The following is a 25,899-nucleotide window of genomic DNA, read 5'->3' as shown; positions in this document are numbered from 1 at the left end:
TTATCTTCGCTTTCTTTCTCTTTTTCTTCCTCTCTCCTTCTTTTGATGGTGAGTTTGTGTCATTTACTTCATGAAGGAGTCCATCGTCCACCAATGTCGCCTCTTGAGCATCAATATCAAACTCTCTTTCATTCAGTTTCCTTTTCATCTTTTTCTCTGTAGGTGCCTGGACACTTAAAATCTCCACATCCTCTTTCCGCTTCTTCTTCTGTTACATATCAACGCAACATTTCCGCGGAAATGTTATTTGGATTTGCGCACACCTATTGGACTGTGCAGCTCCGCAAGTCAAACAGGTGTGTTTTATTCTAAAGGTTGACTGGTTATTTTTTGTCCCCCAACTGCCAAATATATCTAAACTTTTCCTGTCAACAGAGATTTAACTTAATGTCAACTTAACAGTTATTCTAATGTAAAGTTCAAATGCTTTGAGCTGACAGTAAACATGGCATCATGCAAGAGAAAGAAATCTTAACATCATCTTCAAGTTTATATCACTCGTTTACTCATCGACTTGTTTAATAAAACGTTTGCAAAAACTTTTATAACAATAAAGAAAATATTTGTACATTCTATACATGAACATTTTTATGTACATCTTTTATCTATACAGTAAAGGAATATGTCACGTAATTTTTCAAAGTTAACATTTAATTAAAAAAAAAATAGTCCTCCAATCATTGTTCATTCTCTGCCTCCTCGTCGTCGTCGTCATCATCATCATCAATGTCACAATTCTCATTTATATCCTGAAAGATGTCTGAGAGAAGGAAGCTCTGCTTCTGGTCAGCTGGCAGGTCATTCTCATCAAGATCCTTACATTCATTCTCCAGTTTTGGTTTGACCTTCTCATGCAGGTAGTCAACAATGTCTGGGAGAAATGACATCAAACATTTATGTCAATCGATACACAGCTATATCATTAATATTATATTAATATATAAAAGTAATATAAATATATAATATCAAGGTATAGTACACACAATAGAAAACGTGTATACTAAACCTAAAATATTTAATCAAACTTTGCAGTACTGCTCCATGAATACCAATACTTGCCTTCAAAACACTTTTTCTGCCAATTTGGCACGTAGCACACTTTGAGCCGATGCCATTTCATCTGAACATATGCAGGAGGAACATCACTATTACAAAGGAAGACAACAATTATTATTCACCTCGGCTGGAGCATTATCATGCCTGAATAAGCAGACACATTATTTTAGTTACTTACTAGAAACTCTCTACTAATGCAACCTGTGTAATTCCACTGTGTGAAGACAATAACATCTTTTATGTAATTAATGAGATCCTCAGAGGGTACTTTTCGTCAAAATCTGCCAATTTAGCAGTTGACACAGCTTACCCCACACTACCCAATAACATGTTTGTTGGACAAAAAGTCTTATCCAACAAAACAAAAACTTTAGTTTGAACATTTACTGAATTATTCTTCGGCTGCCAAATGATTAGTCGTGACAATCGTTTGCATTCTGCAATTTTTAGTTTACATAATAATTGTGTATATATAAATACATACACAAGCATATATCTTTTTAAGAAAAACTAAAATATATATATATATCAAATTTTTATAAATGTATATAGACCTGCAAATATTTCTTAATATATACTTTCATGTGTGTGTATTTAATTGTACATAATTACACCCACATACACTGCCTGTACCAAAAAAAAGTCACCACCTAGATTTAACTAAGCAAATAGGTACGAGCCTCCCATTGGATTGGTCAGCAACGTTATGTGCCTAAAGAATGAGGTCAACTGAATACCTGAATATACTGAATGACCAGGTCTTTCCATCAATGGGTTCTTTCTTTCCAGATGGCACGGGCATATTCCAAGATGGCAATGCCAGGTTTCATTAGGCTCAAATTGTGAAAAAGTGGTTCAGGGAGCATGAGACACACACGGATTGCCCACCACAGAGTCCAGACCTTAATCCCATTGAGAATCTTTGGGATGTGCTGCACAAGACTTCACACAGCGGTTGGTCTGAATGGTGCGTTTTCAGTAGTGTTGTGTAAATGCAAAACGGTAATATAAACAAGGATCGGTTTCATTTCGAAACGCTGTTTTTGTACGACAGCGGGATCCACCTCACTACACTATCTCATGTTATTATAAAACCTCATTTTGGGGTTTTGCAAGTAGTACACTATTTGGACTAAAAAACAATCCTCACCCAAAAGCACTCGTGAGATCCTCCCAGTTGATGTCCACAACATCATCTACCTGGCTTTCATACATTCTGTGTGGACAACGACAATTTATCACGTTCAAGCTGATGACGGGTAAAGAAAAAACTAAACAACGTAAATCAGGTAAGCATAGAAAAACACGATTTCTTACGCTTGTATGAGTCTGATTTTGGCCTCGTGGGATTTCCTTCCCTGGTATCCACTCCCAGATGACATCCGCACCGAAAGGATGGCCATCCTTTAGGGTAAAAGACAAATTTCATGGACAATAGAGAATCACTAAGAAAACATGTTTACGCCATACTTCTCTAAAACATGTTCTGAAAATAATCTGATTTCTCTCACCATTTGACTCTGCACTTGGTCCAGCTTCGAGTTTTAACCTTGTAAGCGATTTCAAACCACGGAAGTTTCTTGTAGAGCATTTCTCGACTGACTCTGGTCGGCATCCTCTTACCAGTGGACATGGACTTAAGTTCAGTTACGATGTGGTCTCGCACAGCCCTCAAAAGTCTCTGTAACTCCTTTTCTGACCATGGCCCAAATGTCTTATCTGTGTAATAAAGAACAACCGATATGACCTAGAATGACCCCCCGTTATACAACATGGACCCTAATGAAGAGTGCGCCTGGACACTTTTACGTAGAGATATTTTACCAGATAGATTTTGTCAGCATTTTTTCACCTCTCTTTTGTTAAAACCTGTTTCTTCTGTGCAACGCAAAAGTGATATTTCGAGAAATGTCTCATTGGTTTTCTGTTTGGTTACTTGATATTCTTAAACATTTTTTTTTGCGTTCTGCAGAAGGAAGGAAGTCTTGCAGGTTTCGAATGAAAGGTTTGTTTATCTCATCAATTTGTTTATTAAAGGGCCAAGTATATCATAAAATGAAAATGTGTACACAGATATTAACATCTTAATGGCTGTGTATACACATCTTACCTAGTTTTTCTGTATAGCAATGAAAAAAAAACACTGAATTAAACTTACTGATTTGAGAATAACGCTTCTCAAGAGACAAAGCGCTTCGACCAGTTAGTGTAGAAATCTTCACCCAGTCATTGCCATGCAATGTTTGATATTTCTGCAATGCTTTGACTTCATCGTCGGTAAACCTGTAAAGGAAAGAAATTAATTGCATTGAACTCTCTTTCAGGACATTGAACAGCAGAGCATATAGTTTCTATATAATGATACTTGTCTTTACCTTCCTTTATAGTTGTAACCATCAAATGTTTTTCTTCCACGGACAAAAACCTCATAACAAGACCTGGGAATTCCTTCCGCTATTGGATAGAAACAGAATGAGGAAACTTTACTCAGTGATCCTACCTTCTTATTAAATAAAGTCAGAAACAAGTTTATTGCAACCAGTACAACCTCTTACAGCCTTCAAGATGGACTCAAAAGTGTGCAGAAGTATTTATCAAGAGCAAGCTGAATCTAGTACGCTTTGTGGCAAATGCATCAAATCGATGTGAATGTGAAGACTCACCAATCTTTAAGAAAAAAATGTGTTGCTTTTTCAACTGTGTCAATCGCATTTTCTCGTCTGGAAACCGTCTCACGTGAAAGAGCTTGGTAGCACTGTCCACTCCTGTGAGAGCAAGAAAATCCAAAACGTTCTGTCTTAACCTCTTATTTTCCTCAACGGAGAACCGTCCATGTCTCAGTGGGATTCCTAACACAAACATTAACAAAGAAAGATCAGTGATATGTTTTCATTTTACTGTACTATATTATTTACATTTAAGAACGTCGGGAAGTATACTCCATCAACTGGTGCATGACAGTATGGAAATAATTCCACTGGTGAAGAATGGAAGTAGTATGTTAGTTTGTAAGGAGAAATTAAGAGGCGTGCTGAAAGCAGTGTACCTTGCTTTTTGAATACCCGGAACCTTGGCAAGTCATACATGATCATTTTCTTGACATTTATTATATATCTGGACTCGATGTCGGGGACAAATTCTTTCATTTCACTCAAAAGTTTAAAATCGATCTCCATAACTTCTCCATTTCTCCTTTTCTTTCGGAAGGTTTGAACATGAACTTGTGTGGCAGGATCTGTGAGGTCTTGGGCAGTTTGCAGGTCATCTACATTTGGTATGTTCTCCATCTCCGTGGTGGCACCAGACTGCTCTTCATGGAGGTCATCACAGTCTGAATGTTTTATCTTCGCTTTCTTTCTCTTTTTCTTTCTCTCTCCTTCTTTTGATGGTGAGTTGGTGTCATTTACTTCATGAAGGAGTCCATCGTCCACCAATGTCGCCTCTTGAGCATCAATATCAAACTCTCTTTCATTCAGTTTCCTTTTCATCTTTTTCTCTGTAGGTGCCTGGACACTTAAAGTCTCCGCGTCCTCTTTCCGCTTCTTCTTCTTGTGTTTTTTCTTTTCTGACTCGTTCTGCACATTTGAACTTTCAACGAAAGCTGCTTGCGCGTCTCTTTTTCTTTTCTTCTTCTTGATCTTTTCTGGATAACCAGCGTCCATTTTGAACGCACGTGACTGTATTTAATCGATATGTCTGCTCAAAATAATGATAGTTGTTTAGATGAAAGCACGATTCGCACAATTAACGCAAATAGCAGCTGATCAAATATTTAGTCAAGCACTCTTAACTTGTTATCAGATATATAAACTAGAAATATGTGTATTAAATATAAAGAAGGCAACTACGCACCTGGAAAGTTATATTTACAGCGATGTTTACCACGAGGGTACTCCCTTCTCTTCTTCACTACCTCGGAATGAAAATGCATGACTACAGTGCCATCTGTCGGACAGGATGCAGAAGAACATTGGGGCTCTTGAATCACTATAAAGTGAACACTAGTTAGGTCACTGATAAGAAGTTGAACCTGCTCATTACCATAGAGCTCATTGGAAAACGTATGGAAGAAGCCTAGTACTGGATCGGTGTATCTTTAACATTACGCTTTTATATACTTTTACATTATAAAATGATTCTGTTATATATTCAAAATTTCAGCGGAAGAAAAACCATTTTAAATTCAGAAAAAATAGAAAAAGCGTTTCTATCGCTCTCGCGATATTTTGATGTCATACGCCAATCAGACTGCGCATCGCCGCAGGTAGAACAGGTGTGCTTATTCATATTTTGCAATATAATAACAAATGTTTCCCTCGACAAAACTAAATAATATAAAACAATAATGCACTTTACATTTTTGATAAATGTACAACAAATTAAAACATATATATATATATATATATATATAGACTATTCGCACAAAAGGAAATCAGAAAACTTTTAAGACAGTATAATACACAAATAACTTTGATATACATAAAATGCTGTGTACATCCAAACAACAACAACATGATTCGCGTTTCTGATGTTGTGCTGCCACCTTCTGCACTGGAGCGACAGTCTGCAAAACAACAACACAGCTTTCGCCAATAGGAAGTAACTACGTTAGACCTTCGTGTTCAAACACAGTCAACGGAACAACAACAAATACAAGCAGAGCGATTTGCCGAACCTTTATCATCGGTAAGCGGATTAAACAACGTTGAATAAATTGTCGAAAAAAAGCATGCATTTCTATGTGTAGCACCGGTGGACGCCGAGAGAGACGATTTGTGTTTAATCAAACCATAGTCGTTCTCGTCGTCTCTGTATTTTAATTTATTTTATGTCTAAACATCTAACTTTACCTCAGTAAACACGCTCGCGACATTTAGATTCTACATGCAATTAAAAACCCGTATTCTGTTAAATTAATATCCGTTTTTGGTGCTGCCGTATGTTGTCTCTGGATTAGATCAATAAATAAATGAACTGTGCTGTTACACGCTTGTGTTTCTGGACGCGACTGTACAATGTGTATTACGCCTTTGGCTCTATATTTAATATATCGTGAAGGTATACAGTTACGATTAAAGGACATAACGTGACAGTTTTTAGTGTTTTAGTTTTTTAATAGTTCATCTGTTGAACGATGCGAGTTCAGTTGAGTGTTTGTCTTTAAATACTAAACAATAGTTTCCGGCGTCGAACGCGATTTCAAAACAAACGCGTTGTCATGGCAGCGCTGCGATTAAAAAAACGCATCAACGTGTCAGTCGCGCAGCTGTTGACTGCGTGTGCTTGACCCCTGACCCGAGGCTTATTTTAACATCACGTCGAGTCATGTTAGCAACTTTTATGGGCAGGACGATCCATTTACGTTTTAATTTTCTGTGGGATACATATTTGCTGTTTTAAAGTTCTAAGCCACACCCACCAGAAGAGTTTGATTAGAATATCAGACAGACAGGTTTTGGAAGGAGATCAATGTTGGGTTTGATGAGAAGCTTGTGTGGTGTATTCTGAGTGGACTTCATAGAGGGTTGTGACAGCTATCCGCTTGCTCTGCTTTCATTCACTTTTAGATCACAAGTCCACTCAGGAGGTCAATCCGTCAGCAGTAAAGATCTGTGTTCTCTTGCAGTTTGTCCTTCAAAGACAATAAGCTCACACATTAAACAGTGTTGGTCAGGGCTTTATTTGCTGTTAGGGATGTGTTCGAGTAAACGTCAGCAAAATGTATTTATTTAACAAAATTGTTTGGGAAAAGGCGAAACTAAATCGCATTTAATATGCAAAGAAATGCATAGAAAAGCAAAAACCTCACAGGAAGCAGTATTGGGTAAGTTACTCTATTAAATATGTAATTAGTAAGTAGTGATTAATAACTTTTTCAGCGTAATGAGATTGCTGTTCAAATGACTCTTTCCAAAAAAGTACATCATAACTTATTCTATATCCTATATCAAGTGAAGTAGACATGGATAGATATAAAACGACTCTTAATTCATTCCAATAAAACTGAATACACAAAGTACTCTTATTAACTGACTTAAGTATTACAAATGTGAGAGATTAATGCGCGCATTTTAAACTTAGACTTTGAATTTTGATGACAATTATAGTATTGTATACATTACACAGTATTTAGTTCAATTACATCCAAAGTAACTGTAATTAAATTGCAGTAAAAATGAGAGTAATCCAAGGGGAAAGTTATTCAATTACGGTAACTAATTACTTACCAACACTGTACGGTTATTGATATATAGCTGTTTCTGTCTTGTTTTCAACAACAGTTATTCTCCTGGGATCTCAAAAAGCTTTGCTTATGTTGTGTGTTATTTTTAGTGAAATTAAAGTTAAGTTACAATTACAATTTTTCATGAAATATTGCATCGTTTATTGTAAATAGCGTATCGATGTGGGTCATTTTCTTTTTCTCATAATCCTTCGTTATAATCTCAATATGCACTTCCGCCCTCTAGTGACTGTCCATCTTAAATGACGTATGTTAGATGGCTGACGCAGAGCTTTCGTTAAAGGGATAATGAAGATTCTGTCATCATTTACCCATCCGTCATGCAATTTTCATTCATAAAAATGACTTTGTTCCGATGAACACAAAGAAAGATATTTGGAAGAATGTTAGTCATTTTTACAGTTCCGGGACATCATTGACTACCACAGTAGAAATAATTTAATTGTAGGCAAATGTGCCGAGAACTCTTTGTTTTCCTAAATTCTTCAAAATATCTCATTATGTTTGGCGGATGGGATACCGGCTTATGGTGCGTTTAGCGCCACCTGCAGAAAGGGAGTGTTGAGCGACTGTCGAAGAGATTTAGTATGCGCGGTATCAAACACGGTAGCAATCTAGTGGTGAGGTTGCGAATTTGCAACCAAAGGCTCGCTCCACCCCTCCCTTTCGATGCACTACGTGGCTCTCACAGGACAAAGATGTTGTTGCGTTTTCACTTCTTTGCTGAAGGAGATAATGTATTTACGAAACACGTTCTGTGGAACAGTTTGTCCATTTAGGACTCTTGTAGAAACAACATGGCGAATCCCATGAAAGAGGACCTGCGGTGTATGTAGATACAAATAGCTCATTCTATGATAATAAAAACAACCTGTCATTATGTAAGGTCATTTTCCACCTCTGAAGACATAGTTATGTATATTATATTGCATTTTTGTCAGTAGATTCTCCTAAATATCACGCACAGCACCTTTTATTTTGTCCGTTGTGCCTCCCTGAATGGCAGCATATGGGAGTCGAACACAGTGTTTTTGGATCTAATTTCAAGGCCAGACCTTTCGATACCAATGCTAGTGTTACCTCATTTGTCTAGACATCATAAAAGGATAGTAGAATGATTGTTCTGTGACCACAACCATTGCATGTGACACATGCCCCTTTCTTGCTTGCTATTTCATCCTCGGTTTTGTTGCTATTTTAAAGTCAAAGGTCGTGAGACGGCCCCAACCCTGACCCATAAGGTTAAGAGACATCCATCCCTGAATGCGGTACTTCCATAGGCATCGGAGAATTGGGAACCAGAGAGACCTCCATCAATGAGCTTCTATTTGACCTTGAGATCCAAACAGGAAACATCTTATGTAAGTTCTTCAGCTTGTAACGTTGTTTACTTGAATACATCATGGTGCGTTTATTATGTAAACTCGGGTGGAGTTGGCAGGGTCAGCTCATTTACATTGTCTTTGATACAAATTCCACACAAAAGGCAGACCCTTCCACCTGAGGCAATACATCGATTATTTGATTGAAACTCGCATCATTCCATGTTTTGACACTTTTGTGTGTTTGTTCAGCTGAAGGTGTGAGCGTGGGAGGTGAGATGGAGTCAGATGAGAGAGGAGGACGCACTTTGGTGCAGGTGATCAGTGAGAAGTACAGCCCTGACAATTTCCCATACTGCCGTGGGTCAGGGGTTGGAATAGTGATCCGGTCGAGTCCTCAGGGTTCACCTGTCAAAGGTGAGTGGTATTTCTGCCTGGCATTGGGTCGAAAGCTGATCTGCCGTCTATTGTAGTGGTAATAACACAGGTTTGACTTGTAGACCTGTTTTGTGTTCTGCAAAATCAAGTTAATCTCCGTTAACAACATCAGTGGCCTGCTGGCGATTGCTGCGGAAAATAAGTTAGCTAGTCCCTTTGTAAAAACATCCAAAAAACAAAGCTGTCTTCATTTTCTCCTTGTATTTCACCAAATAAAGTCTTGTAATGTTTGTAAAATGACAGATTTGATCTCTTATTCTAAAGCATATTATATTAAACACAGATTTTGTGAGCCAGTAAACACATATTGTATTGCTACTGTGAATATGATATGTGTAGATTGCTCTGAGAGAATATGCATTACATTTATTATTATATTTAACCTCACTTATGTCTATGCATGTGTGTCAGATCGTCTAAATCTGCCCAGAATTCTGGTCCTGGATGGTTGTGGAATCACGCAGGCTGGAGATGAGGAGGAGGTGGCCGCCTTCTGTTCTCACGTGGTTGAGCTGGACCTCTCTCACAACCAGCTGAAAGACTGGGGAGAGGTGAGAAAAAAATGTATTGTGTGCGAGAGAATTACTTCACAATATAAATCGAGGATTTAACCATGAAACTATAACATTTAAAAAAGAAAATGATGTAGATAGATAGTAGATAAGGTCAGCACAATAGATCGCGATTAACACTAAATACCTCTTAAATCGACCTGTTTAGAGCGATTATGATACCGTTATGTCTGCGATCATGTGTCATGCGCTGTTTGTCCGTGATCGGTAGAAAATGCTGCTTGAGTGGATTACGGGCATTTCAAAAAGCATTTTAACCTTTGACTAGAATGTTAATGTTTTCTACTGTGGTAGTCAACGGTGCCCTTTGAAATCTCAGTTGCTAACATTTTTCTAAATATATTTGTGTAACAGAACAAAGGTTTTGAGCCCTCTTTAATCACTGTCAATGATGAAAAGCTATTTTCATGAAATGTTTGCAAATGACAAACATGAAGGGTGACCAATAGTAATGATTTATGTAAAAAATGTTGTACATTACTCAGTATGATAATTCTCTGCTTCTCTAGATAAGTAAGATCCTTTCTAATATCCCTAACCTGGACTTTCTCAATCTGAGTATGAATCCCCTGAGAGGGTCGTGTCTGGACGCTGGAGCAGCTGAAGCATTCTCGGGCCTCCGCCGCCTCGTCCTCACTAACACACACGTCACCTGGAACATGGTGCATACGCTTACACGAGAGACCCCAGAGTAAGTTGTGAATATGTAGTCTGAATATGTGAGTAATTTACTATATTGAGCATCATCCACCGATTGTTTTGCCATACACTAAAAGATGCGTGTGTGTGTGTGTGTGTGTTCTTGTGTGTGTAGACTGGAGGAGTTGTTTCTGTGTTTGAATGAGTTTGAGAGTGTGAGCGTATCGTCTGTACCGTGCCCATCCCTGCGGCTGCTGCATATCACAGATAACCAGCTGCAGGAGTGGGTGGAGGTGCGTAAACTGGGCCTCATGTATCCAGGCCTGGTCTCTCTCATCCTGGCTAACAACTCTCTTTCATCTATCCACGAACCTGAAGACTCCCCCAAGAGACTGTTTCCTAACCTGCGCAGCATCAACCTGCACAACACAGGTGCCTGAACGCCACCACCGGCCTGTAGATCAGCAAACACACACTCCTAACGCAGACACAACAAACACAAATGTCTGTGTTGTGGCTACGTTAACCTTCACATGTCATGTGTTAAATGAGTACAGTGTGTGTTTAGTTTTGGCAGCAGCCGCTGCAATTGAGCAAATACTGACATCTGGTGTAAAGTGAGTAGAGTTCTGTTGTTTATATGATGTCCGCCCCTGTGAGTCGACCAGCCTTATGCAGAGTGAAACAAACTGATTTTACTTGTTTGTTCTTATTTATTCTTTTTAAAAGTCCTCAGTTTTTATTTTGCAGTCCCGGATGGTTCACCTAAAAGAAATAAGTGTATTAAATGCCCAAATCGTTGTAACAAATCGTTATGTTCTTTCCTAAATAATAATGCGTAAAAGTAATAAATGATCAGCTGATATCTTGGTGTTTTCTTATTTTTAAGGTCTGGCTCGCTGGGAAGACCTCGATAAACTGAATTTCTTTCCGAAGCTTCAGGAGGTCAGAGTTCAGGGAATACCTCTACTACAGCCATACACAGACCATGAAAGACGCTTCCTCACGATCGCACAGTGCGTAAACACACAGTTTTAAACACATACTGGCTCTGTTACAAATAGTCATAAAGGATTGTACACATCAATGTGCGTCCCTTTCTTGCCCTCTTTCTGCACACATACACACGGACGTGTGTTTTGGTTGTTTTGGTAGGTTGCCTAGCGTGACTGTATTGAATGGCAGTGTCATCACTGATGGAGAGAGAGAAGACGCAGAAAGATTTTTCGTCCGCTACTATCTGGACTGCCCTGAGGATGAGCTTCCACAGAGGTAACCTCAACCGCACCTCCTCACACCAACTGTGTCTTTCGAGAACACTAGGGCTATCGAACGATTAATCGCATCCAGATTAAAATGTGTTTACATCATACAGTTATATGTCTGTGCGTGTTCATTTTGTATTTATAACAACATACACATACATGCATATATTTAAGAAAAATATGAAATATAAACATTTATATATAATTAAAATGATTGTTTTATGTATAAATGTTTCCTTAATGTATACATGTAGGTGCTTATAAATGCGAAATTAATATGCAAAGTACACAGTCATAGTTATGTAAACACAAACTTGTATTCTGGGTGCGATTAAACATTTGACAGCCCTAGAGAAAACAATACATACTTGTGTCAATCGATGGATATATCTGTATATTGTGATATTTTTTGTATTTATTTAGTCATCTGTAATTTGATACAATCACTTTGAAAGGAGCAACACATCTATCTTTCTTGTAATTTCAGTTCCATCCTTTCGCAGTCAGTTCATAGACATTAAAGGTTAGTTTCACTTGGATCTGATAGGCAACATAAGCCAGTATCGCTTGTGTGGGGATGGTTGGCCCATTATTCTGGTTATTACAACTCAACTTCACTGCTCTTGATGGTCCCAGGTGATCCCAGCCCCCTTTTTCCGGATAATCAGGATAATACTTACTTTAACTATCCTTCACTCCCCTGCTAGCCAAGTATCCTGGCGACAATCTAGCATAGTTTCCTTTCTCTAGTTATGCAAAGGTTTTCCATTTTTTTTATTGCGGTTTTATAGGGGGACATTTCGGTGGGTCTTCGCAATCAAAAGACACTTAAAACGGATCACCCACGTTCTGTATCCCACCTCATTCCACTTAACCTGGGAGATTGTACGGAGAGTTTTTTCAGTGGTTACGGCCGGCTCCAGCCTCCAGCAGGGGAGTCTAACCTTTGGGAGACAATGTGTCCACTCTCTTTCTCCTCAAAGACGCCATTGTACCAGAATACTCCAATCAGAAAATCGATACACGAGGTGGCAGCTTTATTCGCTCGCCCCCCCTTATACTCCCTTGCTTGTCTCTCCTGCCCCTTTTCAGTTAGGGGGATTGGGTTTGCGGGAGTTTCTTTTTTTAAAGGAGTGGAACGACGTCCCAGACTTTCTGTTTTGTCCATCGAGTGATGCAGATGATGTGGTTTACGTTCTGGAATGGCTCACACAGGCCTGCTGTATTGATGTGGTTGTGTTAGCAGTGCCACAGGAATTCCCGTTTTTGCGATTGCTGTGAAACCAGAGGTCAGGTGGAAATGAGTCTTTCAGCAAGTGTTGTCTCGTGTGTCTAATAGTTATGTAAAATCAGTAAACTCCCATTGTTCGAATCATGAACAGGTAATTTGGCTTCATATGATTTTTTTTCATTTGAAATTTATCAGAATGACCATCAGTTAATGAATTGGACGTCTCATGTTCGGCTCAATGATTAAATAATGGGGTCACAATTGTCTACAGCTCCCTTGAGAGAAAGACGATTAAGATAAATGTTCTGTCCGTTGGACACAAAGTTATCGTATAACCTTAGAAATTAGTACAAAGTGTACAGATTTAAAGGGATAGTTCACCCAAAAATGAAAATTCTGTCAGCACACCCTCAAGTTGTTCCAAACTTGTATTAAATGTGTTGTTCTGCCGAACGCAAAGGACAATTTTTAACCAAACAGATCTGTGGCACTACTGAAATCGAATGGTTGTCAACACAGAACAAAGCCATTTAAACAGGTTTGGAACACCTTGAGGGATGACAGAATTGTCATTTCTGCGTCAACTATGCCTTTAAGCATATAACTTGAAAATGTTGCATTTATAGACTTACATAAACTAAAACAAATGTTCATTGACCCTGCTTATTCTGTCCACATTCCCATCATCTCTCTCTCTCTCCTGTCCCTTTTCGCTTTCCCAGAGGGAGGAGGTTGAGATGAGAGTTGGCACTGGAGGGTGAAAGGGCAGGTGCTGAGGCACACTGGAGATTTGGGTTAAGGTCGGCCCCTTTTTGAACCCCGGTTGCTCTCGCTCCCTCCTGGGCAGAGATCAGAGCTTAGGCTATGTTACCAACTCTGTGATAACCCTCTGAAAGAGCGCAAAGATCTAGGGAACAGAGACAGAGATGGGCAGAAAGGACCTGACCTCGAACAAACCTTTTGACCCAATGCATGCGTAAAGTAATGAATAGGACCACTTGAGAAACTTTCAAAGTGACATTTTGTAACCTTAGTCACATTCACGGTTGCTTAGACATAACTTTAAAGCATAAGTAAGTGCCGCACTGTTATCTTAATAAAGCTGAGGTGATATAGAGATTTAGGAAGAGTGCTTTATTGTTTACATCGACTTTCTAAATAATTCCTAGGGTTTAAATAAAGTTTGCACGACTAAATAATATAATATCATTGGAATTCTGAAACAGTTTGTTCACTCTTAAAACCCCTACGTGACTCTTTGATTACTTCAGCTGTGTAAATGAATCAATGCGGTTTCAATGTCGGAACAGTTGCCTGGACAACTTGGGAATTTTCCGTAATCTCTATGTGAATGAAGCTATAGTGTGTGTAAGTAAGAGAATGGCAGTATAGCACTATACAGCCTTTAGCCTTTGAGTAACATAAACCTGAGCTGTGTCCATGGTACGCTGATCCTCCCGTGAGGAGCAGGAAATTCAGGAGGGAAGTGAAACATAAAGGGATGAGAGGAGGAGAGTGTGAGCGTTGTTAAAGAGAATACAGTATTGGTCTTGCTGTCTTTGAGTAACTATAGCTTGGGACCTTGTTAAAATACTTGCTGTGAAGGGCACCATACAGGATGTAAGAGTACATCACTGCTCATATAGTCTGCTTTAAGACTAAGAACAATAATAGATTGTGTAATTTAAGAAGATAAGTGGTTTCAGCCTCCAAAGTGATGGACGTCAATGCTCAAGAGTTGCTGTTATAACCACAGACATTATTGATAAAAATGCCAAAGAAGTTGACTTAAAATGTTATTTTAAAAATGTATCCTACTTGAGTTTCAACTAGTAGTTTACCAAAATATTTACTTACCTTCATGCCATCTGAATGTATATGACTTCATGTCTTCAGATAAACGCAAGCAAATTATTTCAATATGAAATATTATTTCACACTGATTTGTATATTTCACACTATAGACGGTTTAATCTAAACAACATAAACAAAGTTACTGCACATGTGCAGTTTTGTGACCCCAACTGAACTTCCGATACACATTCACTAACAAAAGAGTGTCTGTAGATTATTTCTTATATACGAAACTCACAAGAAGAGTTGCTTGGCTAAACTTGTCTCTCCAATATTTTGAATTTAGACTGCGATACCAAGCTCAACCGCTAGATGTCAATGCACCATACGGTTTCTTAAAATGCGACCGAACTACAGGACCCATTCAATAAATTGTGTATTAAATAAAATGAACATAAAATTCAACAAATGGTTTATTTAATACAGTGATTGTACAGTAAAATAATCATATAAATGAATATAAACATAAATAAAATATAAATAGTTATATTATACAAACACAAACCGGATGTTATGCTATACAGCCGCAGACCAAAATAGGAGACTTGGTTTTTCTGAATTCACTATTTATAGGTATTTTTGTTTTATTCTGGGAACTACTAACAATATTTCTCCCAAATTTCAAATTCAAATATTGTTTCTATTTGCCTGTATTTGCAGAAATACATGAATACTGGAGAAACAGGTGAAAAGAAAAGATGCTCCGTATTTTTTCAGACCTCAGGACTGCATAGAAAGTTCAGATTCACTTTTAATCTATGCAACGGTCATATATCTACATGTATTTAGTAAAAGTTGATAACCTGGATTTGATCACAGTTTTCATGTGTCTTGTCATGCTGTCAGTCTTTATGTCCCTTCTGAGGTTTGATTTTGCTGAAATTCAACAGGCACGGTGGAACGGCCACAATACATCTTTTAATACAAATCTTGAAATGCTGAATAAATAAAAAATTGTAATGCTCTCTTAAGGCTGTAGCATTTGTCATATAGTTTCTATTAAACGAGTGAAGGCTTAAATTGTGTGTATTGTCAACAAAGCTTTTCAGTTTCACGTCGGGTTCATTTAAGGTGACAGCCACCAAACGTTTCCTTTGTATGAAACTATTCACAAATTCCGCACAGGTATTTAGTTAAGTTGTAGATACACCACATATCACATTATCTACATTCACTGCTGTCGAAAATTGAAGCTAATGGCGATCGTATCTCGGTTCAGATTATCTACCTTAAAACCGAGCGTATTGGGTTTTTTCTGACAACTGCCGCATTATCTACAGTACCCTTACTGCACGGCTCTGCCGTGAACCTGGTGCACCGCACTATGGCGACCGTCCGGACCCATCCCAGAGAAAGGCACTTTCGGAGGAATCCGAGGCAGCTATGTTATCGCGGCGGTGAACACCATTCGCCTTCATTTAAAGAGCTTAGCCACACTAAATGAGACCCTTGAGTGAAACTGTTCTTTCTCTCAGACAGAGTGGCACTTTGTATAGAAGGGCCTGTATTCCCAAGGCGAAGGCAGGGAGCCACAGGCACCTACCCAGGCTCAGGCTCTGCATTGTGGGTAGACTGTTCTGGACGGGCTGGGGAAATTACTTTGATTGGCTGTGTCGGTTACTGTAGCCCTCTAAAGCTAAAAGACTTTTTTTGTGGAGATTTTATTTAATTGTACCTGCCGATCTCCTCTTATCTTTCCCACAATCCTTCGGCAAGACGGGAAGGGAGGTAGGGTGAAACGGCCGGCGGTGAGAACTTTCTCACGGTTGAAAAACCCACTGTACTCACAAACAGCTACACACACAACCGGGTCGAATACACAAGCTCTGTGTTATCTGCCTCTTTGCAGTTGTTATTTATCTTAAATATTTGAGTATGATTGAATAAAAGTAAAAGCGTAATCTGAACAGACACCGTTATGTTGATAAGTCCCATTTCAGGCATTCTCTATGATTTTTTCAGGTACCAAACTTTGCTAGCACGCTACGGTCGCCTGGCCCCTCTGGCGGAGGTTGACCTGCGTCCTCTCTGCAGCGTCCAGGTGGATTTGCGCTGCGGGGATCATACAGACCCTCTGGACCTCAGACTGGACCAGACGGTGGCCGACCTGAAGAAACAGTTGAAAGCTGTGGTTCAGCTTCCTCCGAACAAGATGCGCGTGTACTACATCGCCCGACAGCTCGGCTATGCATTAGAGCCCCAGGAGCTGAAATACGGAGGAAGAGCACTTCATTCCTACAGCATACGGGATGGAGATGAGATCTTGGTGGTACCTAAGACGCAGTGACGGAACAACTGTTGGAAAAACAACAACTGGTTGAGATGTCTCTCCATGGCGAGAGAATGAGAGACAGCATGGACACTGTCTAATAACACAGTGCAGTCGGATTAAACAGAATCTGATCTGGTTTTTGAGCATCTTTAGTCGTGTTTGACAAGGTGCCAGTCCCCAAAATGAGATCTCTAGATGAAACCCTTTTCAGTTTAATACATGGGTCTCAAACTCAGTTCCTGGAGGGCCACAGCTCTGCACAGTTTAGCTCCAACCAGCTCTAAACCACACCTGCTTGGAAGTTTCTTGTAATCTTGAAGATGTTGAATAGCTGAATCAGGTGTGTTTGATTAGCGTTGGAGCTAAACTGTGCAGAGCTGTGGCCCTCCAGGAACTGAGTTTGAGACTCATGGTTTAATAGGTGTGAATGTTACAAAATGGAGTGGACTTTAAAAAAAAATTCTGTTCTCATTCTATTCACAATTATTTTTTTAGTTGTTCCCTGTTTATGAGACTGTTTCTCAGGAATTACCCACAATGCCATACAGTTATACAGTCTCTAGTCCTTTATTGTCAATTCGAATTCTTGAAAAAAACCCACCAAAGGACACATGCTATATAAACATATACGTATAGTATAGTCTCACAAACTAAGTCACATTCTTTGCACCAGTTGGCTCATGTTTGCAAATTCAGGTAGGTATACCCAGGCTTTTATCAATAAACCATACATGCTATACGCTCAGCTATAAGCTCACAACCCTGCTGTCTAGAGTCCTGAAATAATATTCTGTTAAAACCCGCTAACAATGGACATCTTGATCTTGAGAGATCTCTTAGATAAATAGCCATCACAGGGACTGCGAATTATACGAAAGAGGCACTTTCGTTGACAGCAAAGTGGAAAGAGTGTCAAAGCATTGGGGGAAACGAATGAAAACTTGTCGCAACCAGTCATTGTGAGTTAATGACATCCATCCTCTTAATGAAAATGACGTCATAATTTACAGTATTCACCTTCATGTCAAGTGACGGAGATTCTATTGAATTCTGTGCTTTAATCTCATCGTATTTATAATTTATTCCCATTTGAAGAGGTTTGCATGGATTAATTGTGACTAGGTTACCCACATTTGATTCAGTATACACAATATGTGCATTTTGGACATTAAAAAATAAAGTTTTTCTGATCTGTAATCATGCACATGATGAGTATTGACCTTAAAACAATCGTAGAGCACACTCGACCACTTTTGCTGTGTTTTTAGTCAGCAGCTTTCAGACCTCTGTCATGTTACAACAGTTAAAGGGACGGTTCACCCAAAAATAAAAATTCTGTCTTCATTTACTCACCATTGAGTTGTTCTAAATCTGTATCAATTCTTTCTTCTGATGAACACAGAGAAAGATATTTGGAAGAACGCTTGTAACCAAACAGTTTTGGCCACCATTGACTACCATAGTTACCACAGCAATCGTTTGTTCATAAATCAAAATTTAGAAAGGGTTTAGACAGCTCTATAAGAAACTAGTGTATAAACTGATGGATTGTAAAATAAATGAGTGACTTAAGATTTATAAGTGTCACAATTAATCACCATTACACATATTTAAGCGTTCCATACTACCATACTAAAATCCTTTATACATTTCTTTGTGCTGTTGAACACTGAAGATATTTTGAAGAATGTTGGAAAGCAAATAGTTCTGGGGCACTTTTGACCGCCATTGTCATTTTCCTACTATGGGAGCCAACGGTGTCCAAGAACTGTTTGGCTACAAGCATTCTTCCAAATATCTTATCTGTGTTCATCAGAGCAAAGAAATGTATACAGGTTTGGAACAACTCGAAGGTGGGTAAATGATGACAACGTTTTTATTTTTGGATGAACTGTCCCTTTAAAGCATACAGTCAGCTGAAAAGATGGCGTGTGCCTTTAAGATACTGTAGAGCTGCAGTAGTCAGGTAGTAAAGTGGTCTGGTTGCAAGAATTAAGACAGGGCCTATAGAAAGGGAACCTCGAGCTGAAAGACCAGCCACAGAGATACTTCCTCACTGCTTGAATAACAACAGACTTGAGCCTGAAACCCACCTGGGTTTGCATGCGATCAATCCATTGGTGAAAGGAATCTTAAGAGTTTGTCTAATGGGGAAGTTGATTCCATATAATTAACAAAACAGAGATGTTTTAAAACAACATCTCAGCGATTTTGGCACTTTTGTTTTCGAAAGAAAACCATTTGGAATGAAAACATAGTTTAGTCAACTGTGCAGTTTTCACAGACATTTAATGTAAAGAGTTTGTCAGTGTTTTTGTCAAGTAGATGTTTTTGTGGGCTTATTAGCCTCTAAGTTTAAATTCATTTTATTCCGACTTGTTTTGTCTTTACAAATATCAATGAACCTCAATTGAAATCTCATTGGACGTGTTTTGACATGAAACTTAATAGGACAGTTCGCCCAGAAATAAAGATTCACCCTCATGTCGTTCAAATCCTGTATATGTTTTTTTGTCTACTAGGAAATACAAAAGAAGATATTTTGAGAAATGTCTCAGTGGTTTTGTGTCCTTCAAACTGGATGTCAATGGGGTTCTTCAAAATATCATCTTTTGTGTTCTGCCGAAGAAAGTCCCACAGGTTTAGAGTGACATGAGGGAGATGAATGAACTATTTTGGGGTGAACTACCCCTTTAAACCATACCCTACTCAGCAAAAATCAGTCTATACGTTTCAGGAGTTGAATTACCGGGGCTTGTCCTGTTCATTCCCATAGCGTTTTCCAGCAGAATGGCTCTAACTGATATGGTATAGACTTCATCTCTAGTTACCAAAGTGTCCCTATGCAACTCTATCCCACAGAAGGGTGTTAACAAGGAGCTCAGAAACCATTAGGGGTTCAGATTAGCTGAAGAGTTATATATAATACCCCTACCGATAGAAGAAGAGCCCCCATGGATATTGTTTTCAGACATTGAGACAGCTTTATTGGTTTTGTCTTATCACCTGCGCCGTTTAAGTCCAGCTGCTCCAATCTGACTCATTGGTCCCATCACGGTGTCATTTGTGTCCCATCACTGGAAATTGAGCTAGATCTTCATATCTTGTCCAAATCCTATGATTATACCGTATTGTTGTCATTTATTTACCTTGTGATGCTTACAAATGTCCTCTTTGGATAATAATCCTGACTAATGTTACGCCCCACTAGGCCGCAGTGCATGCGCTCTGATCCACAAACTATAGTCTGTTCTCCAGTCTTTCATCCGTGCCTGCGTCTCTACAAGTTTCTCATTGCTCATATTTTGTTCTTGTTGTGTTCTGGCTGTGGTGATGTCACTTGATCCTCTCTGTTCTGCTCCCAACGGACGTCTGGCCTCTAACGCCAACATGTTGTTAACAGAGCAGGTGCTGACGTATTTACTTATTTACTCCTGTGTTGTTCTGCTTGTGGAATGCTTTATTGAAAGATGTTAAGAATAAAACGCTGGCTGCGCTTGCATCAAATCCATTTATCGTTTCCTCAATCTATGTAGTTTACCTATATTGTTAAATAACGTGTTTATTTTTACAGGTTTTGATGGTCTACTTTTCCTCCTACACAAGCAGAGGATCATGCAGATGTCATGCGCTCATTTATGTACAATCAAAAAAGGATTCCCTTCCCTGTTAAAAAATATAATAAATATATTTATTTAAATATATATAAGTCAATTAAAGTATATTTTAAGTATAGTTTATGTAGTAAGTATACTAATATCAATGAATATTGTATAAAGTATACTTGTAAGTGTACTCTTTCAAAACGATTTATTCCAAATTGGCCCACTTTTTAGTTTATAAAAGTATACTTTAAGTGTTACAATAGTAAACTTTAAGCAGCACACAACTAGTTTACAATTACATTTTGATTTGTACTGCAACTGTATAGTATAAAATTATATATAGATAAACTAATAGTTTACTAGTTCAAACACTAATAATATTACTAATACTACTATACTAATAATACTACTAAGTGTACTTATAATAGTATACTTTACAGTTTATGAAATGCACTTAAGTATACTTTTAGTAAACAACTGGTTTTTTATACTGCAAGAATACTTGAATGTTGTAACATCACACTTACAGTTGTAGGTTATTTTTGCACTTTTAAGTATACTACAATGTTCCAAAGTATTAATGTTTATACATGAAATATACTTTTAAGTGTACTTTTAGGTATAATCAGGTTCCACGCACAGGATGTAAAATGAGGTGAAAAGTATTTAAGAGGCTACTTAATCAAAAGAGTAAACACAATTACATGCAAGTATACTTAAAAATAGTCCAATAAACCTTAAATATATATCAAAAGATTTAGTACAGGTGTACTGTGTTTTTGTGTACTGCTTAGTGTAATTTTAAGTCTCTAAGGAGTACAAAAAAGCAGACTGAACTATTTTAAAAGAAGTATACTAACAGTACACTTGAATAAAGTTACTTTAAGATACTGTAAGCAACTCTATGACCTCACCAAAAGGCTTGACATAAAGTCTAAAGGGATTCCAACCACATGTCTCCTGCCTCTTGGATCACTGCCACAGTTGGGCTGATAAAAAAGATGTCTAATTGGTTCTGGTGGCTTTGAGGGTGCTGGTCTGTCACACCTGCAGGTGAAAGCTTCACACGTGCCAAATCACTGTCACACAAACAGCATTGTCCAACCAGACTTTCATTCTTTTAGCGGCCTTTCTATTGGACAGCATAGCTTTCCAGAGTTCACCAGTGAATCGGCAACACCAAGAGCTGTGCCAGTTTGAGGAAAGAGTGACAGAAGGGGTCACCAAGGCATAAAAGCAGGGCTGGGCTACAAAAGTAAGGTCACACAGGGAGCTGCTGAGGGATTTGGTGTTTTGGATAGGTGAGGGTTTTAAGAAGGTTTTTTTAATCGGCTTACTCTGTAGCTAGAGCAAAAAGAGCTGGCTGGGTAGCTTGATCTACCCTGTGCACCACGAAGCAACCAGAGCTGAAGGAGACTCATTGTGTGGCCAGGAGGGGGAGATGTTTTCTGGGAAGGTTTTACTTACCTTTAGGGGGCCTGACATTGTTGAGGAAAGTAGAGAAAACGAGGGCAAAACAACTGCGTGGGTTGGCTTAATAAATGAAGATATTGGATGACCCAGCCAGGTTCTTGTCCAGGACCTTTCCTGTTTTCAGAGTCAGGCCTGGTGGACCTAACGGCACGCCACTGCAGGGTTAGCGTTCCCGAATTTGCTGTGTGTCCTTTCCCACGGAAACGGTTCGATGACTCCAAAGGTCTCCGTTGTACCGGTTGACATTATGGTAATTCGGTCAGCCTGATTCAGATCTGCCAGGTTTAGTTGGCAGGTGGTTGATGGGGCTGACAGTTTGTGATTACGTTTTATCGGACACTTGACTCCTACACCCAGACAGTGGAGGTAATGCTTATCGTAAAGTGCATAGCAGTCTCTTGTTCTTTGTGAGACTGAAACTGGTTGTAAGGATTCGGGATTATCTCAGCTAGGCTGACCTATTCCACAATCACAACATTTCTTTTTTCGAGTCGAGATTAATAGAACTACAGACAAAATAAAAGGCGCAGAATGATAAGACCTATTAGCAGCTCATTACATCGTAAGAAGGGGACGAAGGTGAGAAGATAAAGATTGTTGTATCCCTCCTGTCCTTACTTCTTTTTTCTGCTCATGTTTTATCTGGACGTTCCAGCACAAGATGATTCAACTCTCCAACAGTCAGTCTGGGACCACATTGCGATCTTTGTCAAATTCTCAGCGTCCTTGTTTGGTTAAAAGTATGGGCTGCATTAACACAACAAAGCAACAAGGTGTAAAGGAACCCTCCGCTGGGACCCCGCATTGGTCACAGGGAATCTGGGGTCTGCGTCCGTCCAGTCGGCTTTCACACATCCTGCCCACCTCCAGTATCTAGTTTCGTCCACTGTCCTCCTAGAAACAATGCAAAGTCTGACTCGGATCTCTCTCCCATCTCCTTCCCAGACCCTATCATCGCGGATGCACCAATGATTTACCTCCTTTTTAGTTATCTCAGCACCACATCTATGGAAATGAGCCCCATTTGGAGAACAAACCAGGGTTGAGTGAGCCGTTGCAAATGAGGTTGTCTTTAATTAGTGCCTGTAGACCAGGTAGAATGGAGGGGGAGCACTGATTCGCTCACGCACTCTTGTCACACACACAGAGTGTCCGAGCTGATTCATGGTAATGTAGTAACCTAAGATCTTCTCTCTCTTTTTAACCAAATAAAGCAATGTTTTTCTGCCGTGTTTCCCTTTTGTAAATAAATGCCCCTAGGGAAGGCCAAAGAAGCCCTGAAGAGATGCATTGGACTGTGCACTAGATATAGAGAGAGCTGCCGTCTAGGGAATTGGGGTTCAGTCCAAAGGCCTGACATTTTCTCAAGAAATCCTCTTTGTGCCTATGGGTCTAGTTTCAATATTTCCCTTCGCTAGCTTAGCGAACGCCACCCTTCACTGGTCCACGGCTCAACTCCCCCCTTCACGTTTCTCTCATCCACTCTTCTCTTTCGTAAGTCTCTGCCCCTCTCTTCATCGCCACCCCTCTCTCCTTCCTTCTCCCTCTCCTGTCCTCCCCCTTTCCCAAATAAATGACCTCAGATTAAGTTTAACAGTATACCCGGTGCAAAAGGTAGCGCCTGCCTCTGATGCGTTTTCCTCCAGTAGAGCAGTACAGGGAACCCACGCACTCACTCCTCCTCAGTTCTCTCATTCTGGGATAACTTTCTCCAGACTTTTGCTCTTTGAAATCAAGCGTACCCTGAGGCACGGATCGGGTCGTGCTCACAATTCTTTTTCCTTGGCGGTAGTCCGGTGGAATTGGACCAGCATTCTGTGTGAGTGGAGGATTTAGAACGGTTCTGAACATTCTCTCCCTCCCTTTTCTGCATCTGAGAGCAGAGCCCCTCCACTCTTGACACTGCGTTGATGGTACCCACTTGGATGTGACTTAGAGGCTGATGCACAGGTGACGTGCTGAACATCCGTCCTCTGAAGGCAGGTGAGTGCTGATTTCTCTTCACTATTTTCTTCATGTGTTGTTTTCTTTCCTCATTCTCTCCTTGTAAGTTTCTCACAAGTGATGTTCAGGTGCTCTCTGCCTATTTAACACCCACCTTCTCTTTCTCTGTTTCGGAAAACACTTTGCACAAATGTAAATGATAGGTTTTAACAGCCAATTGGTTACAAGTTATTTTGATAACATCATTGGTATTAATGTCAGTTGTCGGATGGGCAGCTCATTGAGATCAGTTTCTAAAAGGTTAGCCAGATGAACTCTGACAGTCTATCTAATGTTATGTGGACCGCAATGGATTTGCCTTTTTGGCATCACACACGGTATCTCATGGTTCACTTGGGAATCCCACCAAATGGCAGTTTTGTCCGTGCTGTGGTTTCATGACGAAAGATGTTCAACAGCATGGTATCCGAACACATAGGCAATCCTCAGGAGACTAAATTTAAGTTATTTTGGCCGTTGGATATTTTGGCAATAAGAACCAGCGATACACCTATCAGAATCCAATTCTTATTCAAATAGATTTAACATTTACGATAGTGTCTGTTGCTATTTTCAAATGCTTGTGTGTAAATTCAGATTTTATTGTGTAAAGGTAATATAAGAGTTTTGTCTTTGGCTTCACAATTACAGCTATTTCTGAAAATCTTCTTAGTGTTAAATTCCTAGTATTTGTTATTTTAATCTCATTTATGATTTGATTTTGGATTGATTAAATCAGAACAAGAAACCTGTATGCTATGATACTGTATATAATTTACATGTACATTTAACATATTTAATCACATACTTGTTGGTAGAGACATATTTGACTGACCCATATCCTAAGGTCAAAGATTTCTGGCCTCTATTCTGTGGAAATTTCATAAAAAGTGATTTGATGGAACATAATGATTGGTGGACCAACAGCAATTGTGACCTTTGATTTGTTGGATTACAAAGACGTCTGACAACATTATGCTGAAAATGTGATATTATGAAGTAATTACACCATTCTCACCATTATGTCATTCCAAACCCATATGAAATACTTTTCTCCCTGAAAAAGGAGATGATAGACAGAATGTTTGGAATTCACATACTCTTTCATGTATGAAAAAAAGAGCAGAAATATTGCAACATTCCAAAAGGTTTTTCCTTTTTTTCATGAAAGTCAAACAGTTTGGAATGACATGAGGGTGAGAAAATGATAAAAAAAATTCACAACCAAGTTAAAATGAAATATTAGGTAATATTAATTTAATTGAAGGTAAATGGCAACTATAGACTGGGAGGTGATTTAAAAGGCATCATTGCTGATCTCTTTGTTTGTTATTGCCTTTTCTAAAATGCATTTTCATTGACAAACTATCAAGTGACTCTTGCCATCTTTCCTATTTTTGACAACATGCCCTCAAAACAAATTAACATCTTTATCCATCACCTGATCCTGGGTTTGGAGTGAATGTCCATTTATTTTGGCACGTTAAGGTTAAGTAAATCCAAAGGGAGTGAAACTAAAACTACAGCCCCTCAGGGTTGCCGTAAAGACTCTGGCAACTCAAGCCTGCTAAATTAAACCCATTAGCCTTACTGTTCAAGGCCCTTCCTCTGATGCCAACCAGTCATTGCACATAAACACCTGGTAATGGACCCTTCAGACGACGGAGAGGAGCAAGATGAGTTCTCCCAGCTGCCGGCTTGTTGGCACGATGGTGGCCTAAGAACAGCATCACCGAAGCCCACTCACACGGTAACGCTGGAGAATGTGATCCCTGCACATTGTTCGGCATCGCATAATAGAACCTTTTCAGCCCAGGGCGAACAGGCCCACCGTGCAGAGGGAGAACGGGGCAGAATGCCCTCATGGGAGGCCTGGGAGACTGCTCTTTAAATCAGTGAAGATTGGAGACAAATGTGTCTTTTTTTAATTAGCTCATTTCCAGTG

General features: G+C 39.3%; 2 protein-coding genes across 3 annotated transcripts; one reads left to right on the top strand and one right to left on the bottom strand.

The window, feature by feature from the left end:
* Positions 1–213: 213 nt before the first annotated feature.
* ttf1.6 (transcription termination factor 1, tandem duplicate 6) lies at positions 214–5,011 on the bottom strand. 2 transcript variants are annotated; one of them, XM_079451349.1, is made up of 10 exons: positions 4,909–5,011; positions 4,103–4,752; positions 3,720–3,905; positions 3,432–3,510; positions 3,215–3,339; positions 2,568–2,775; positions 2,374–2,460; positions 2,207–2,272; positions 1,060–1,145; positions 214–871 (listed from the first exon to the last, which is right to left on the bottom strand). In XM_079451349.1, exons 2-10 carry the CDS (start codon positions 4,716–4,718, stop codon positions 678–680), a joined length of 1,647 nt encoding a protein of 548 aa, XP_079307475.1. In that variant the 5' UTR covers positions 4,719–4,752; positions 4,909–5,011; the 3' UTR covers positions 214–677. The 2 variants fall into 2 exon arrangements, with proteins under 2 accessions (XP_079307475.1, XP_079307476.1); XM_079451350.1 differs by having other exon boundaries at positions 413–871; positions 4,103–4,977.
* A 593-nt stretch (positions 5,012–5,604) lies between these two features.
* On the top strand, positions 5,605–20,398 carry tbcelb (tubulin folding cofactor E-like b). The gene is made up of 9 exons (XM_079488299.1): positions 5,605–5,742; positions 8,504–8,661; positions 8,875–9,039; positions 9,472–9,611; positions 10,142–10,323; positions 10,447–10,703; positions 11,161–11,287; positions 11,427–11,543; positions 16,584–20,398. Exons 3-9 carry the CDS (start codon positions 8,901–8,903, stop codon positions 16,906–16,908), a joined length of 1,287 nt encoding a protein of 428 aa, XP_079344425.1. The 5' UTR covers positions 5,605–5,742; positions 8,504–8,661; positions 8,875–8,900; the 3' UTR covers positions 16,909–20,398.
* Positions 20,399–25,899: the final 5,501 nt, after the last annotated feature.

This window comes from Barbatula barbatula (assembly GCF_947034865.1).
Source record: "Barbatula barbatula genome assembly, chromosome: 2".
NCBI classification, from domain to species: domain Eukaryota; kingdom Metazoa; phylum Chordata; class Actinopteri; order Cypriniformes; family Nemacheilidae; genus Barbatula; species Barbatula barbatula.
The sequence above is the reverse complement of the archived record's forward strand: the minus strand, read 5'-3'. Positions and strand labels throughout refer to the sequence as shown.

Bases quoted from the DNA above. Each gene is read 5' to 3' on its own strand.
- ttf1.6 (XM_079451349.1), bottom strand. From the start codon at position 4,718: ATGGACGCTGGTTATCCAGAAAAGATCAAGAAGAAGAAAAGAAAAAGA. The intron at 2,461-2,567 runs GTGAGAGAAATC...TTTACCCTAAAG, and splicing joins ACCAAGTGCAGAGTCAAATG to GATGGCCATCCTTTCGGTGC. The intron at 1,146-2,206 runs GTGAGGATTGTT...CCTTTGTAATAG, and splicing joins GATCTCACGAGTGCTTTTGG to TGATGTTCCTCCTGCATATG.
- tbcelb (XM_079488299.1), top strand. From the start codon at position 8,901: ATGGAGTCAGATGAGAGAGGAGGACGCACTTTGGTGCAGGTGATCAGT. The intron at 10,324-10,446 runs GTAAGTTGTGAA...TTGTGTGTGTAG, and splicing joins CTTACACGAGAGACCCCAGA to ACTGGAGGAGTTGTTTCTGT. The intron at 11,288-11,426 runs GTGCGTAAACAC...TTGTTTTGGTAG, and splicing joins CGCTTCCTCACGATCGCACA to GTTGCCTAGCGTGACTGTAT.